This window comes from Cyprinus carpio, chromosome A5 (genome assembly GCF_018340385.1).
Source record: "Cyprinus carpio isolate SPL01 chromosome A5, ASM1834038v1, whole genome shotgun sequence".
In the NCBI taxonomy this organism is placed as follows: Eukaryota; Metazoa; Chordata; class Actinopteri; order Cypriniformes; family Cyprinidae; genus Cyprinus; species Cyprinus carpio.
In genome coordinates, this window is record NC_056576.1 from 15,813,812 (window position 1) to 15,827,661 (window position 13,850).

General features: G+C 36.5%; 1 protein-coding gene across 3 annotated transcripts in view; it reads left to right on the plus strand.

The window, feature by feature from the left end:
• Positions 1-1,198: 1,198 nt before the first annotated feature.
• LOC109090112 (netrin receptor UNC5D-like) overlaps positions 1,199-13,850 on the plus strand; it is a 177,382-nt gene continuing 164,730 nt past the window's right edge. The window contains exon 1 of one of the 3 annotated variants that reach the window (XM_042755176.1): positions 1,199-1,552. In XM_042755176.1, the coding sequence (XP_042611110.1) occupies positions 1,468-1,552 (85 nt within the window). In that variant the 5' untranslated portion in view covers positions 1,199-1,467. The remainder of the gene's footprint in view (positions 1,553-13,850) is intronic. The other 2 variants (XM_042755171.1, XM_042755170.1) reach the window with 2 other exon arrangements.

Below are 13,850 nucleotides of genomic sequence, written 5' to 3' on the forward strand. Positions count from 1 at the left end.
ACTAAAGGGGAGATAATTGCATTATTGTGAATCTATAGCATGAAACCATGCTTGCACATTCCTCCATTATAGTGGGCTACATTACACATTTTAATGCTATATGAGTATTTATAATATACATTTTTTTGTACTAAGTGATTCTACAGTTCTGTAGATTTTGAGACGCTATATTTACAGAATAAAATATTTGTTAGATAAAAAAATAAAAATAAAACAAAAACAAAACAAAACAGAAAAGAAACAAGCAAGCAATGGAAATTTTATGTTTTTTTTTTTTTTTTGTTTTGCCTGCATTACATTTTAATATCATACTACAATTCATACATGTTCCCAAAGTTTAGTCTGACAGCATTAGGATTTTGCACACTTCGCACATAGGCTACTGTATATATTTACAGCATCCCAGTTTTTTCGAAAGTCTAAACATCTGTGTTTTCTCTGGCAAATAAAGTAGCGGGATTTGTCTCTCTTACATGCTTGGAGCATGAAATGGGCATAAAAAAACTGGAGTGGAGTTGAGCTGGAGTAGAGTGGTATCTGTATTCCAGTGCAATGCTTGGCAACATGGATCCTTTGTGCTTTGATTTCATTTAATACTATTTTCATTGACGGATAAGAAATATATGAAATAGCTTGAGCAGTTTTGTCTGAAACATAAGTTAATCAATATTATTTGTTTATAAAGCTAAACTGAATTTGCAGTCATTTTATAGTAATGTGGCCTTGCACCTACAGCTGATCATTGGCTGCGCTGATAATATGGCAATCGTGTTTTATAAGATATGCACTATAGTCTATAAAGACCAGATCACAAAAATAAATAAATAAATAAATAAATAAATAAATAAATAAATAAATAAATAAATAAAGACTCTTACATCCAATTATACATGTTCACGTATATAGAAAAAGTAATAAACATTTTTGTACCATTAAATACTGAAAGAAAGTGTTTAAAAAATAGAGGGAGAGGCAGTCTTAGTATGTTTTTTTAATTTGAGGAAATCCTGCTACTGGCAAGGTTTTTAAGCATTAAACAGTTTTGGTCTGCTGAAATGAACTTTTTTTTTTGACAATGTAGCAAGATTTCTCCCTATTAGATTCCGGACGCACTTCAAAAGCATCAAAATTCAACCATATGACCACGAGTCACGCTATATAGTCCTGAGCTCACGAATATTCCCACCTGACTAGTACTGATGCTTGTGGTGAACGTGTCTCCGCCCACCACGATGCTCCATTGGCTAGCTCGGCTAGTGAGCGTGTGGCACCTGCAAGTCTCAGCAAGTATCTCAGTGCACTAGGACAAGGCTCTCAAGCAGAGCACAAGCCGGTGCGGTGTTTGAAGTTCGGCGCATAGGAATGATGTCTGCTGAGGTTTTAGAGAGAAGTCAGAACATTAAAGTGAGAGAGAACGTTAGAGCAAAAACATAAGGAACTGTCAAAACAGAGAGAAACAGAATAGAAATGGGAAGTACCGTGAACGGACGTCGGCGATTTTTGGAGATCATCTTGGTTCTCGCGCTCTGTGCAACGCGCGCCAGCGGTCGAGGTAAGCGCTGTACGTGGGAGAAAATACTTTGTGATATTTACAGTGTTATAAGCGCAATAAATAGGCTATCCTGTTGTCATTATTTCAACTTTTATATTGGATAAGAAAATCTTATGAGACCTGTTTGATTTCCCGCTTTGCCCACGCGCTCTTGCACGCGGTGGCGTTAGGAGTTTATCTCAGAAAAACGACCGACTCTGACAGCGCAGTTTTCAGTACGAAAATATAGCTACTACGTGAGTGTTTTGGCTGTATATTTTACCGTTTTTAACGGTGGGGTGTAAACACTGAGGTGAGACTGACAGTGAAATTGACAGTTTGTAACTTTTTGTTCTGTAAGAGAGCAGCGGATTTTCCACACCATCCGTGCCAGGTTTGTTAGAAAAAAACAAACAAACAAACAAAACCTGAACAAATGGAGAAGAAGAGCTGGAGTACATTAAGCGTTTTAATATAAAGTCTATATTCAACAGGCGGCCATATATTTAAATACCTCTCTCCTAACTCACATGTACCAAATGTCATTATTGTGACACTTAAATTCACTAAATACAGCTGTTATTTAAGGGAGTAGTTCACATCCAGAATGAAAATTCTGTCATCATTTACACAACCTCCACTTGTTGACCTGTATCAGTTTCTTTCTTCTGTTGAACACAAAATAAGATATTTTGAATATAGTATTAGTATTTTTAGTATCCATAGTATTTTTTCCCCCTTCTGCTATGGAAGTCAATGGTGCACATCAACTGTTCGGATACTAACAATAAGAAATAAGAAACTCATACAGGTTTGGAACAAGTGGAGGTTGTGTAAATGATGACAGAGTTTTCATTCTGGATGTGAACTACTCCCTTAAATGAAGTGAAGTACTGCTTTTTACTGACTTTAGTTTGTTAGCCGACTCGACTCTTAACATCACTTAAGATAACATGAAGTGAAATGCAGTGTTCGGCAGTATTGTCCTGCTACCTTTTTACATACTGTACACTTGACTTGTGTGGATTAAGGTGAAGCTGGTGGACTGTCAGGTGATGTGATGGTAGTTGTGTAATTATAGTTATTAAAGGTTTTGTATTTTTTTTATGGACAAAATAATAATTATAACAATATAATAATAATAATAATAATAATATGTAATGGAAAATATGATGAATAAGTGTAAGAAAGGTATTGGTATTGTCAACTGTATAGCTGTGTATTACATGTTTTTTATTATTCATAATAAAACACATTTATTATTATTATTGCTATTATTATTGCAGGGTTCCATGTTCATGGAAAACTTTTTAAAATATGAATTTATATAAATTTAAATTTACATTTTTTCGAAAATATTTGATCAAACTTTGATCTTTGTGAGTGCAATCTTATTTTTAAAACTTATTTTTAAAATTATACAATTGTCACAAAAGACTAGAGATGCCTTAAGCCTGTGAAAGATGTACAGAAGGTCAGCTTTTAAGCCACAGCATCTTGTTATTTTTGTCTGGGATGTCTTGAAGCTTGTCAGATTTCGCTGATCAGTGTGGATGAACATCATATCTTCACAATGAGTGCAACACACGTGAAGGGTCAGGAACTGAGACCTCTTGCATGCTACACTGCTCTCAGCAAGCCCAATGGGGCCTATATGAAACTTTAAAAGGGTTCTCAATGCATCCATTCAAGCATGCGTGCCCCATGGATCCCACATAATGGCACGCGATGGTTAGCTTTCTTTTTCTCTAGCAGAAGTCGTACAGACTGTGCAGACATGAGTAATTTAAGGGCTGTTAGCACAAGTTTGAAAAAAGAAAGCTTAAGTGTGATTCCATAGATAATATTAAAGTTCTAATTTGGTGGAGGAGCCTTAATTCATTCTGACTATTGAAAAGGTATGTTTGCAGTGTTTTCTCATTCTCACACAGGCATATACTTCAGCAAGAATATAAAGATCTGTGATATAACAATATATGATCTTTTTCAAATCACTTTCATCTTGATCTCTCTGCTGGGGATCCTCATAAGAAGTTGTTTACTTTTGCTCTTTTGTTCTAGTTTTCTAATTCATGAAGTACAGTTACATGCAAAAGTTAAAGGGGTCATATGGTCCTGCTAAAAAGAACATTATTTGGTGTAATGAAATGCGGTTTAAGGTTCAAAATTTTTTTTATTTTCCACATACTGTACGTTATTGTTTCTCCTCTATGCCCCGCCTTCTGAAACGAGTCGATTTTTACAAAGCTCATTGCTCTGAAAAGCGAGGTGTGCTGTGATTGGCCAGCTATCCAAAGCGTTGTGATTGGCCGAATGCCTAAAGCGTGTGATGGAAATGTTATGCCTCTTAACATATTGTGATGCCTTGTCCAGCCAGAGCGACGAGACATAAACATAAAAACCATTATAAATGTAATATAAACATGATTTCTAGTCGTGTCTTCTTTTGGAAGGCAAAAACAAAGTAGTTTCGCTTTCTCAACGAAACAGCGTCACACACCGTGGCCTTGAGTGAGCGGAGGCCGCAGGCCTAGAGTGAACCGCTTGAGTGAGCAGAGGCGGGCGGCTTGAGCACGGTGTGGCAGACGGATTCTACGAAGGAGAGTACCTTGGGCTTGCAGCAACCACATTTGACGACCCGGGCTGGACTCTGCTTCGTCCACGGTGAAAGCCGATTCAGCGATCTACAGTGCAAAGTTGATGTATTTCCTCAGCGACCAGCACGGATCAGCCCCAGGCATGACGAAACAGATATCGTGCTCTTTTCGAAGGCCAAACAAAGTAGTTTCACTTTCACAGTGAAACACACAGCGTCTATGCGACATGGAGGCGGCAGCAACAACAATACTACAACGAGAATAAAAGGTACGACATCTTTCTTTGCGTGGACATCTGGGTGGTGTTATACAAATCTTCCCACATACCGATGTAGAGATGTGGGGGCGTGTTAGAATGAGCCATTTCAGGGGGGCGTGAACGAGTGTTAACTTTTATAAAGAATATCTCTTTAGGATTTGAGACTTTAGTCTTTGCAACTTCACAGATCTTCTTTATTCACCAAGAGCTTGTAACACTCCAAGGAGAAAGGAAAATTTGAAATCGCGTCATATGACCCCTTTTCAGTCAGACTAAAATGATAATTTCAAATTTAAATGTCACGTAAAACCATTTAGTTCAACTGGAATCATACCTTTCTCTTATTTTTTTTTGTGAAGTTGGACTTACAGATGTAGTTAATGTGGTTATTGCTAACATATATTGTATATAACTTAGTCAGACTTCAGTTCGCACTTGGTCCAAAACACAGCCAATGTTTGTTCAAGTATTGTTCAATGTTAGTTGTTCAAGTATTTGATTGTGCATTGTGTAGAAGTATGGTTTATACCCGAGCAGATTTTTTTTTTTGAAGTATTTAGATTGAATTTAAATGATTGCACACGTATGCAATTCAGTTTTAGAAGCAACAATCTAATTTTAGCAGTGAAATTGTCTAGCCGCCAAACTCCACCAGTGGACCGCCCAATGAGAGAAAGCAGCCAATCTGGATTCCGGAAGCGACAGAGGTTCTGTGTATTTTCCTCGCAGTTATAAAAATCCATCACCAGCTCGGCTCGGCTAACAGTGTGTCAATGCAGTACTGCTCACTGCTCAAATTTACATTTAAATGAAACTAAATGACTGAACACTCACAGATGAAAATCAGTAAAAAAAGCACCACCTCCTTGTTTTTTTTTGTTTTTTTTGAGAAAGTATGATTCTCTGCATGAAACTGTTATTAGGCCCTAATGGGATATGTGTTGATAAATAAGGAAATTACATGATAGATCCTTGTTTTTGTGGAAGGAAAAACAAGTCTCATACAGGGCTTCAGAGATGGAATAAATCTGGGAAGAGAGAGTACCTAGAGAATGTAACCTTGAGCATTATTAAAGGATTCGTTCACTTTCAAATTAAAATTTCCTCACCCCCATGTAATCCAAGATGTTTACGTCTTTCTTTCTTCAGTCAAAAAGAAATTAAGGTTTTTGACAAAAACATTCCAGGATTATTCTCCTTATTGTGGACTTCAACGGCTACCAAACGGTTGAAGGTCAAAATTACAGTTTCAGTGCAGCTTCAAGGGGCTCTTTAAAATGATAGAAGAGGGTTAAGGGTCTTATCTAGCGAAACGATAGGTCAGTAAAAAAAAAAAAAAATTCTATGCTTTATAAACAAAAATGCTGGCCTTGCACTGCTCTGCGATGTGCGACCATGACTTCATGTAATACGTAATTACATTGAAAAAGTCACACTTGACGTAGGCGGAATGTGTTTACAAATGTGGAAAAGAAGGAAAATTCAAAAGTTGTATTTTCAGTGACACATATTCAGATTTTTTGTCAATGGTGTTTGACTTAGTCTTTGCATGTTCGACTTGTAAACACTGAGTGGGTACTTCCGCATACGTCACGCATGACCTTTTCAACATTTGGTAGCCGTTGAAGTCCACTATAAGGAAAATAATCCTGAAATGTTTTCATCAAAAACCTTAATTTCTTTTCGACTGAAGTCCTTTAACTCATAACTATACTTATGATTGTGCAGAAAATAATATGAGCTTGCTGCGACTGCTTTCACTATGCTCCTATATGTGCTTTCACTGGGTAAATATTTCTTTATTTTTTGATGGTGAAGAGTGAATTTAACTTCATTAGTCTAAAATAGAAGTAACGTGGGCTGATCCACCATCAGGCTTTTTTTTTTCAGGTTTTCATCACCACCGTTTCATAATGATCAGTGCAGTGCCTAGCCTCATCATTTAATTATGTGAAGTCTGTAAAAGTGTTTGCATGGTGTAAGTATAGACTTATATTCACAAGATATAGGCCTAGATATAATGTTCAATTTTCAGCACTGTTGTCATTCAAATTCCATTTATTCTAAGGATATGGAAGCTTATGAAGATACAAGGTAATATCTGGTCTCAGCAGAAGGTTTCGCATATTCTGCAACATTTGCAAAACCACTTCCGATAACATCTGAACATGTGAGATAATATGTGTTATTCATAAGTGTTAGATCTTCGGAAGCATTGTAATCAGAAAAAATGATTGTGGTCATGAGTTATTTGGTAGCTAACTAAAATATTTACATTTAGAGAATTATGGTCTTATTTTTTTTCCCCAGCAGCAAAATATGTTCAGGCAGGATTTGATATATTGTAGCTGAAAAGGTAGTGTAATATTTAAAATAACAACAAAGGAGTTGCATGTCAGAAAAATGCATACAGTTTTTTCTCTTTAGAGATGCACAATATGTTTTGACCTCAAGGTTAAATATGAATATTTACTAGCTTTTTTGCATTGACTGGAGAATAACACAAATCATCTTACAATAATCTACACAAAAGCTATATATGCCATTGCTAATGAAATCTAGAAACTTGCAGTTTCCAGTCCTCAGAGATGTCCCCATTTACCCATTTCTTTTTGTGTACAGGACCAACTCGACAATGTGGACAAAAGTTTTTTTTTCTACTATCGTACCAAAATAAAAAACAGACATCTGTTTTTAGATCTCTGTGGTGTGGTAGGTAATTGTGGTGTAGCAATGTTTTTTAAACACACACACAAGTTTTGGTGTAGTAAATTAATGTTAAAACAATAATAGAGTGCTGCAGGAATGAGTCCTAATACCTGGAAACTAGCACCTTTTACATTTAGCAGATGCTTTTATCCAAAGCAACTTACAGTGCATTTAGGCTAACATTTTTTTATCTAACATGCGTTCCCTGAGAATCAAACCCACAACCTTTTGCGCTGCTAACGCAATGATCTACCACTGAGCCACAGGAAAACTTTTTGAACTTCCAGTTCCCTAAATCAAATTTCATCATCAGAATAGTATGCACATACTTTACGTGCACCACCTGATTTTTGTAACTGCATGTACAGGTCGCACATGCGCTTTGAAATTGTTTTGCAGTAATCAGTTAATCAGTTAATCAGACAACAACAACAAAATAGCAGAGACTGCAACTACAACAGACGCTCACATTGACAAGTGCTTGTGTGAGAGAGTGAGATAGCCTAGCTTTGGTTTAAAAGAATACTAGGGCTGCACGATATATCGAAATTATCGAAATATCGCAAATGTAAATATCATAATATGCTTAACGCAACAGCGTGCGATTGTCTGAATCATTGTAATAATATGCTACTTAAATCAAAACGTTGCAAAATATCAAAGTTTAAATTCGTCACATATAGCAGAGAATTGCTTGACGTTACAAAGAGTTATTAAGTGTAATAAGTTGCAGAAGACAGCTCTTTGCTGTCTGGTCTTGCTGTCTGACTCGCACCCAGAAGCGCATGCACAAGCCGCATCTCGCACAGCGTATCTTCATTTCTGCTGCACACGAGCAAATCACGCCACACACATAATGTGGACGAGTCCGAGCGGGACGGGAAAATCACACACACACACACACACACACACACACACACACACACACACACACACACACACACACACACACACACACACACACACACACACACACACACACACACACACACAGATGCGTTTCAGATGGCGCACGAACACAGAGTTGATTCGTCTTTTGCATCTCCTCCTTATGTTTGAACAGACACATACACATAGAATTATGTCAATAGTACCTGTCTCGATCATTCTCGTAAATGCAGTCAGTTATGTTTTAAATGAATGTGAACAGCTGAGAAAGAAATCGGATATGTATCATTATACTGGATCCATGCAGTCGGGTTTAAAGGGACAGCAGCCTATAAATATGTGCTGCTGAATGTCACGTATGTTAATCAAACAACAAAACAGCTATAACAAAGATTAATCTAAATTTAATTCATGCAGTGAACACAATGCAGTGTTATTTTTAGGGGTGCATGATAAATATCGGCCAATAATTAATGTGCATCTTGTCAGTAAAGCCGGTAAATTCCATCACATGCGTGATTTCACATAGATTGGCGGTTACTACACAGAGCTGTTGTTAACTGACAAGCTCCGCAAATCCATGCTGATAATGAACATAGATTATCGTGCACCCCTAGTTATTTTACACTTAATTATTACATTTCTGTACCTGAATACTACTGTTTATTTTATCTATGCTTGTAAATAAAAACTATAGTTTTTGCTGTGGTATATGAATGAGTACTTATAGTGTATGGAAAGCAAAGTCACAATGATATAAAATTAGTGTCATTCATTTTTTTGTTTGTACTGTATGTTCACATTGATGTTAAAATTAAATTTTCTGATTTGTGACATTACTTTTTATATACTGCTAAAACACTGCTGGTTACATTTAGACGTTGTAGTGATTCTTTGTTTTTCATTTTATTTGATTCATTTTATCGGTCATTAACTTAACTTCACACTAACTGGAGAAAAATACAGCAGAGATGAAACTTTTCTAGAATGTATGTGTCGACCACCTGCATTCGCACACAGTATCAGTGGAGTATGCTTTGAAAGGCTAGCCGTTCGACTGTATGCAAGTGTATGCATACAAAAATGAAGTATACTTTGAGCTTTAGTGGTCACTTCAAAGTCATTACAACTATGATGTAGTTCATTTTATAGTGTAACTTTTGCTTTTTATTCCTGGTAATTTTATTTAGACCTTTTTTGGCCACCTTATTTTCTGCAGTAATTCAAAAGCCATTGGAAAATTCTATTGGCCTTTTGTTGAGGTAACTAAGGTAATGCTAATTTCCGGGTTGTTCTACATAATTTCATCATCCTGAATCACTCTATTATTGATGCTGTTCATCATTTGGATACCATTTAGAAGCCATTCCTGCCCAAAGAGGTAAAAGAATAATGAAACACTCTGTTTGTTTTGTAGCATTGACTGCACATGAACTTAAACCACCTGTAAGGACAAGTGTTTGGTTCACAGGTGCTAAGTTGTTTATTTCAGCAAACTTGCTGAGAAAAAAAAACTAATTGCTGTTCATAGAAACAAAACAAAATACCATAAATTGTTGGCATGATGGCATCCTTGAAAGTGATTTCGTTCTTGGTTGAGTTTTCAATGTAATGTACACAAAATGTGTTACTTTTCACTGTTGCATTGTAGTTCCCTGAGTAATGTAACGTGTTCAGGAAATATCTTCATTACATGGATTTGTAGCAGATCTCCATTATGCTTAGACCTTGTGTGTTTGTGGTTCAGGAACCATTTCCATGTCAGTGTTTACAGATGGCACAGACAAAAAGAGATTTTTATAAGTCGGTTTTATGATAGAGTCCCTATTGCCCAGGCAGTTGTTAGGTTTACAGGATTTATCTGTGTCTGTTCTGCAAGAATATCACTCTCTGTCCTCCAGTAAATTGTTTTATCCACACACATTAAAGTGAACCATGAAATATCCTAAGTGTTCTTCCTCTCATTTACAGATTTATTTACTGCTATATGCAGTATAGTACAGTTTGCAGGCCTTCCCAAGGCATTAGAAATGCAATGTTGTAATTTGAAAGTGCAGGTTAAAGAAGCAGTTTTTTTTCTCTGATGGAAGCCTTAAACCATTGTTGTTTTTTTCCCCTGTAATCTAGAAATAGAAATAAGTGGCCGTTAAATTTCAGACTTTTTGGATAGTAAGTTGATGTGTAGTATCGCTGTTTCACGATTACGTGAATAACTGGAGATCAAAAGCAGCAATAAGTGTGGGGGAAGAATCCAAACTTTGATCATGTCTGGTGGCATTTATTGATTTTTTTTTTTCTTTCAGCTTGACTAACTTCTAGATTATATACACACACTTTCTACGATCTGCTTTTAGTGGTGTAAAATCACAGTTTTTTGAGTGCCTCAAGCTATTTTGCTCTCTCTTTTCTGTGCTTTCCAAGTTTCGATCACAATCTGAGTCTGCCCTACAGTGGGCTCAACCCGCCTCTCACTAACACTACATTCTTCTTATCCATCCCAGGAGGATGCTCGTCAGCTTTTTTGTTGATTTAACCTGCACCTACACCAAGGGTCATGTTAATTCTGGTGGTTTTGATGCTGCATTTAGGAGTCACAGAACTACAAGAGGATAAAGAGTTCAGGAATATTCTGTTATCACTTCACAATGCCTTTGATCCAGTAGAATGAAGTAGGTCATAAACACTATACTGCAATACAAATGATGCTGATAATTTTTTCAAACATGGAATGAGTTCTCAAACTTCTACGTCTTCTATACTGTTTTTAATGTACAGTATTCGGTTTCAGCCTTTTCTTTTATTTTCTAAATTATTCATATACCAACTAGTTTACTAAATGATTCTGTGTTCAAGCCAAAAGTGCAATGTGTTCATTTAGAGGTTAATCTACCTTTTGAATCATAAGCAACCAATTAGAGACCTGTTTTTTGACCGGTGTCTGGGCCAAGTTTTGACTATGTAAAAAAATCTTCTGAGCTTGACCCTGATTTGGGTACAGTATTTCTGTTGCTTAATATTTTGCATTATATCAAAGCTATAGTTTGAAAGCAAAGTTTCACTTGAGTGGTGAAGCTTTAATGAAGTGGCATTTCTTTCTCAGCTTATGTTTTCTATGCTATTCTATTATCTGCTATATGCTATTTCTATTCTAAGTAATGTTTGGCTTGCGACATTTTATGCTTTTTAGGGGTGGACCATTATGGCAGTAAACCATATGTGTACATCTAGAAGCACGTTTTTTGGACCGCACACATGACTGAGGTTTACTGCGTGGCATGCATACCTTGTCCTTCATTGTGTTTTTCATCTTTATAGGTGCAGCAGACTTGTTGTGATTTAATGTCTTATGCACTGGAAGGACACACAGATAGAAGCCATCTATCCCATCTGAATGATCCTCTCTGTCCCCATTTCGACACGACATGTATAATGCTCATCCCTGTTGTGAATAAACTACCTACTATCCAAAGGGCAAATATCAAATAAGGAAATACTATTTAAATCACACCTGAGCGCTCTTTGAATGTAAGTTGACTGACTCTAGGTCAGAGAGGGATTTTAAAACTGTCCTTTATTTTCGTTAGAATGTCTTGGTCAGGACTCAGGGACTGTTCACATGAATATAGAGCTGGCAAAAAATTGCAGCACTAATGACTGTGACATTTTATCAGGGAAACATGAGCCAATACATCAACAGAATGGGGCATACATGTCTAACAGTGTAATTTGTTTGTGTAAATATATCAATGAGTGGGCTGGCGAATATAAATTTTGAATAAACTGTAATTAATGGAAACATTGATTGTGCATCCATGGTTCAAATAATTAATGAGGAACATTGAAATATTAATGCAGCCTAAATGAAGTGCTACACTGAAAGCAGTCAGGCTTAAAAGTAAACTGCAGCCCATCTACTAAATATTAAACAAAACATCAATCTGTAAGCTCGCTTTTCATCAGTAAGGGGTGTGGGACAATATCAGAGCTGAATCAAAGTAATGGTTCACCACTAGAGAGAACTGCAGTGCTTTGTCATTAGATTATTATGATGTGTCTGAGGTCAAAGGTCATAATGATGATCAAAGTCTGAGGCTACATTCATGATGTAAAATAGGTTTGGTGTTGTCACTTGTAATTGCAGGACACAAGGTATGAATTTTAACACATTTTCCCCATAAGTTTTATTGAATATGAAATATTTGGTCCTTTCTCTCTTGTATCTGCAGTACTTTGGTTATGACTGAAAGCTTATAATTCAATGACATTGCTAGGCTGCTCAAATTGCATGCCAGTAATTTAGCAGATGTCACTTAAACACCTGCCTAATGAGGGGGGTTGAGGATAGGAAAAAAATCACTGGCTTTTAATTTTTATTAAAATGTTTTTAGGTAGTCAAACTTTATTTTCAGTTAAGTTGAAGTAGTTCTAATTTTAATGCTTGAGATGAATTAAAAAAAATAGATAGGCCTAATTATGCCTAAATTTCATTACATCATTTTCATACTGCTGCTTTTTAAGTGTGAGTGATCTTAACTTTAATGTTGTCTAATTCTTAGTATTGTGTAGCTGAAACCTCTCTAGTGTGCTGCCAGATAGCATAAGATCACCAGACATTTGTGGCCCTTGAGGCAGCTCAATCCATTTGTGCTCATGGGTTTGAATCCCCACATGAGTGTGGTGGTTATGATTGTGGCTCTGGTTTCATTCAGATGAGTAGAGGGAAAGGCACAGAAAGCAGGGAGAGAATTAGCTGGGGTTCATTTGGTCTGTGATTAATTTCCAGTAGTAGTATTACTGACTCTTCAGACACAATAGGGTGTGGATATTATAATAAACTACAAACCGCTCTCTTGGGTGGTGTGTAGGCATGGGCCAATTACCGGGTTCAAGGTATACCACAATTTGAAAATTTCCGCAGCCGCACAGCTTTCAAAAGTATACTCAATCGCAGATGAGCGCGGACGGATGAGCTCTACTCCATTTGCAGTACCATGGGGTGCACGGCTGTCCGCGAGCCCTCTTTATGAGACGCTGAAGACCGCCGCACAGAGAAAAATACTGTAGCAGGCAGATCACTCACTGTTCATGATGCACAAACTATTTGAAGAAAATCCTCAATATTCATTTGGGGGTTTATAGGAATGTGTTTATGAGGGGAGCTGACTGTCTTCTGAAAAGTTTAAGTGGTATTTTCTTTTCATCTCGTCTCTGTATATAGTTCATGTTAAAGTAGTGTTTCAGGCAGTGCAGCTTTGTTTACAGCGGTAACCAAGGTAACGCTGTATCTGGTGTTCCAAAAGCGCCTCCTGCTGTCAGAGAGTGAATATGCATCTCATTCAGAGCTTCTGCTGTTTGTTTCGTTCAGGCATGTAGTACAATTTCACAAAGCTTGTCAGAACATTCTGTTTTTGCTTCAAATTTGGTTATTATTACATCAAATTACGTGTATGATTATTATTATATAACTAAATGATATGAAATGATGTGAAAGATATGTATATGAATTATATAACTAAAATTAAATAACTGTAATTACAGATTTAGGTTAAATAAAGATGTCAGTCTTCATTTTTTTGTTTTTAGGAAACAAATCAAAGAAAATATAAACTAATTCTACTGATAAGAATAGAAACAGATAATTTGTATGTGACAATCTTTTTCTTGTCTTGTCTTGTTTGCTAAGACTCTAGTGGTGAGTTTAAAGCGCAATCACAAATAGCAAATTTATCAAAAATTTAGTGACCCACAAAAGGCTCATCTGACACGTCACGAATCTCCCTTAGTAAAAACTGGGTTATGGTTGAGTTCAAGACCTGTTTAAAGAACAGACTAAATTTAGGAATAATTTTTATTACTTTCATTACAT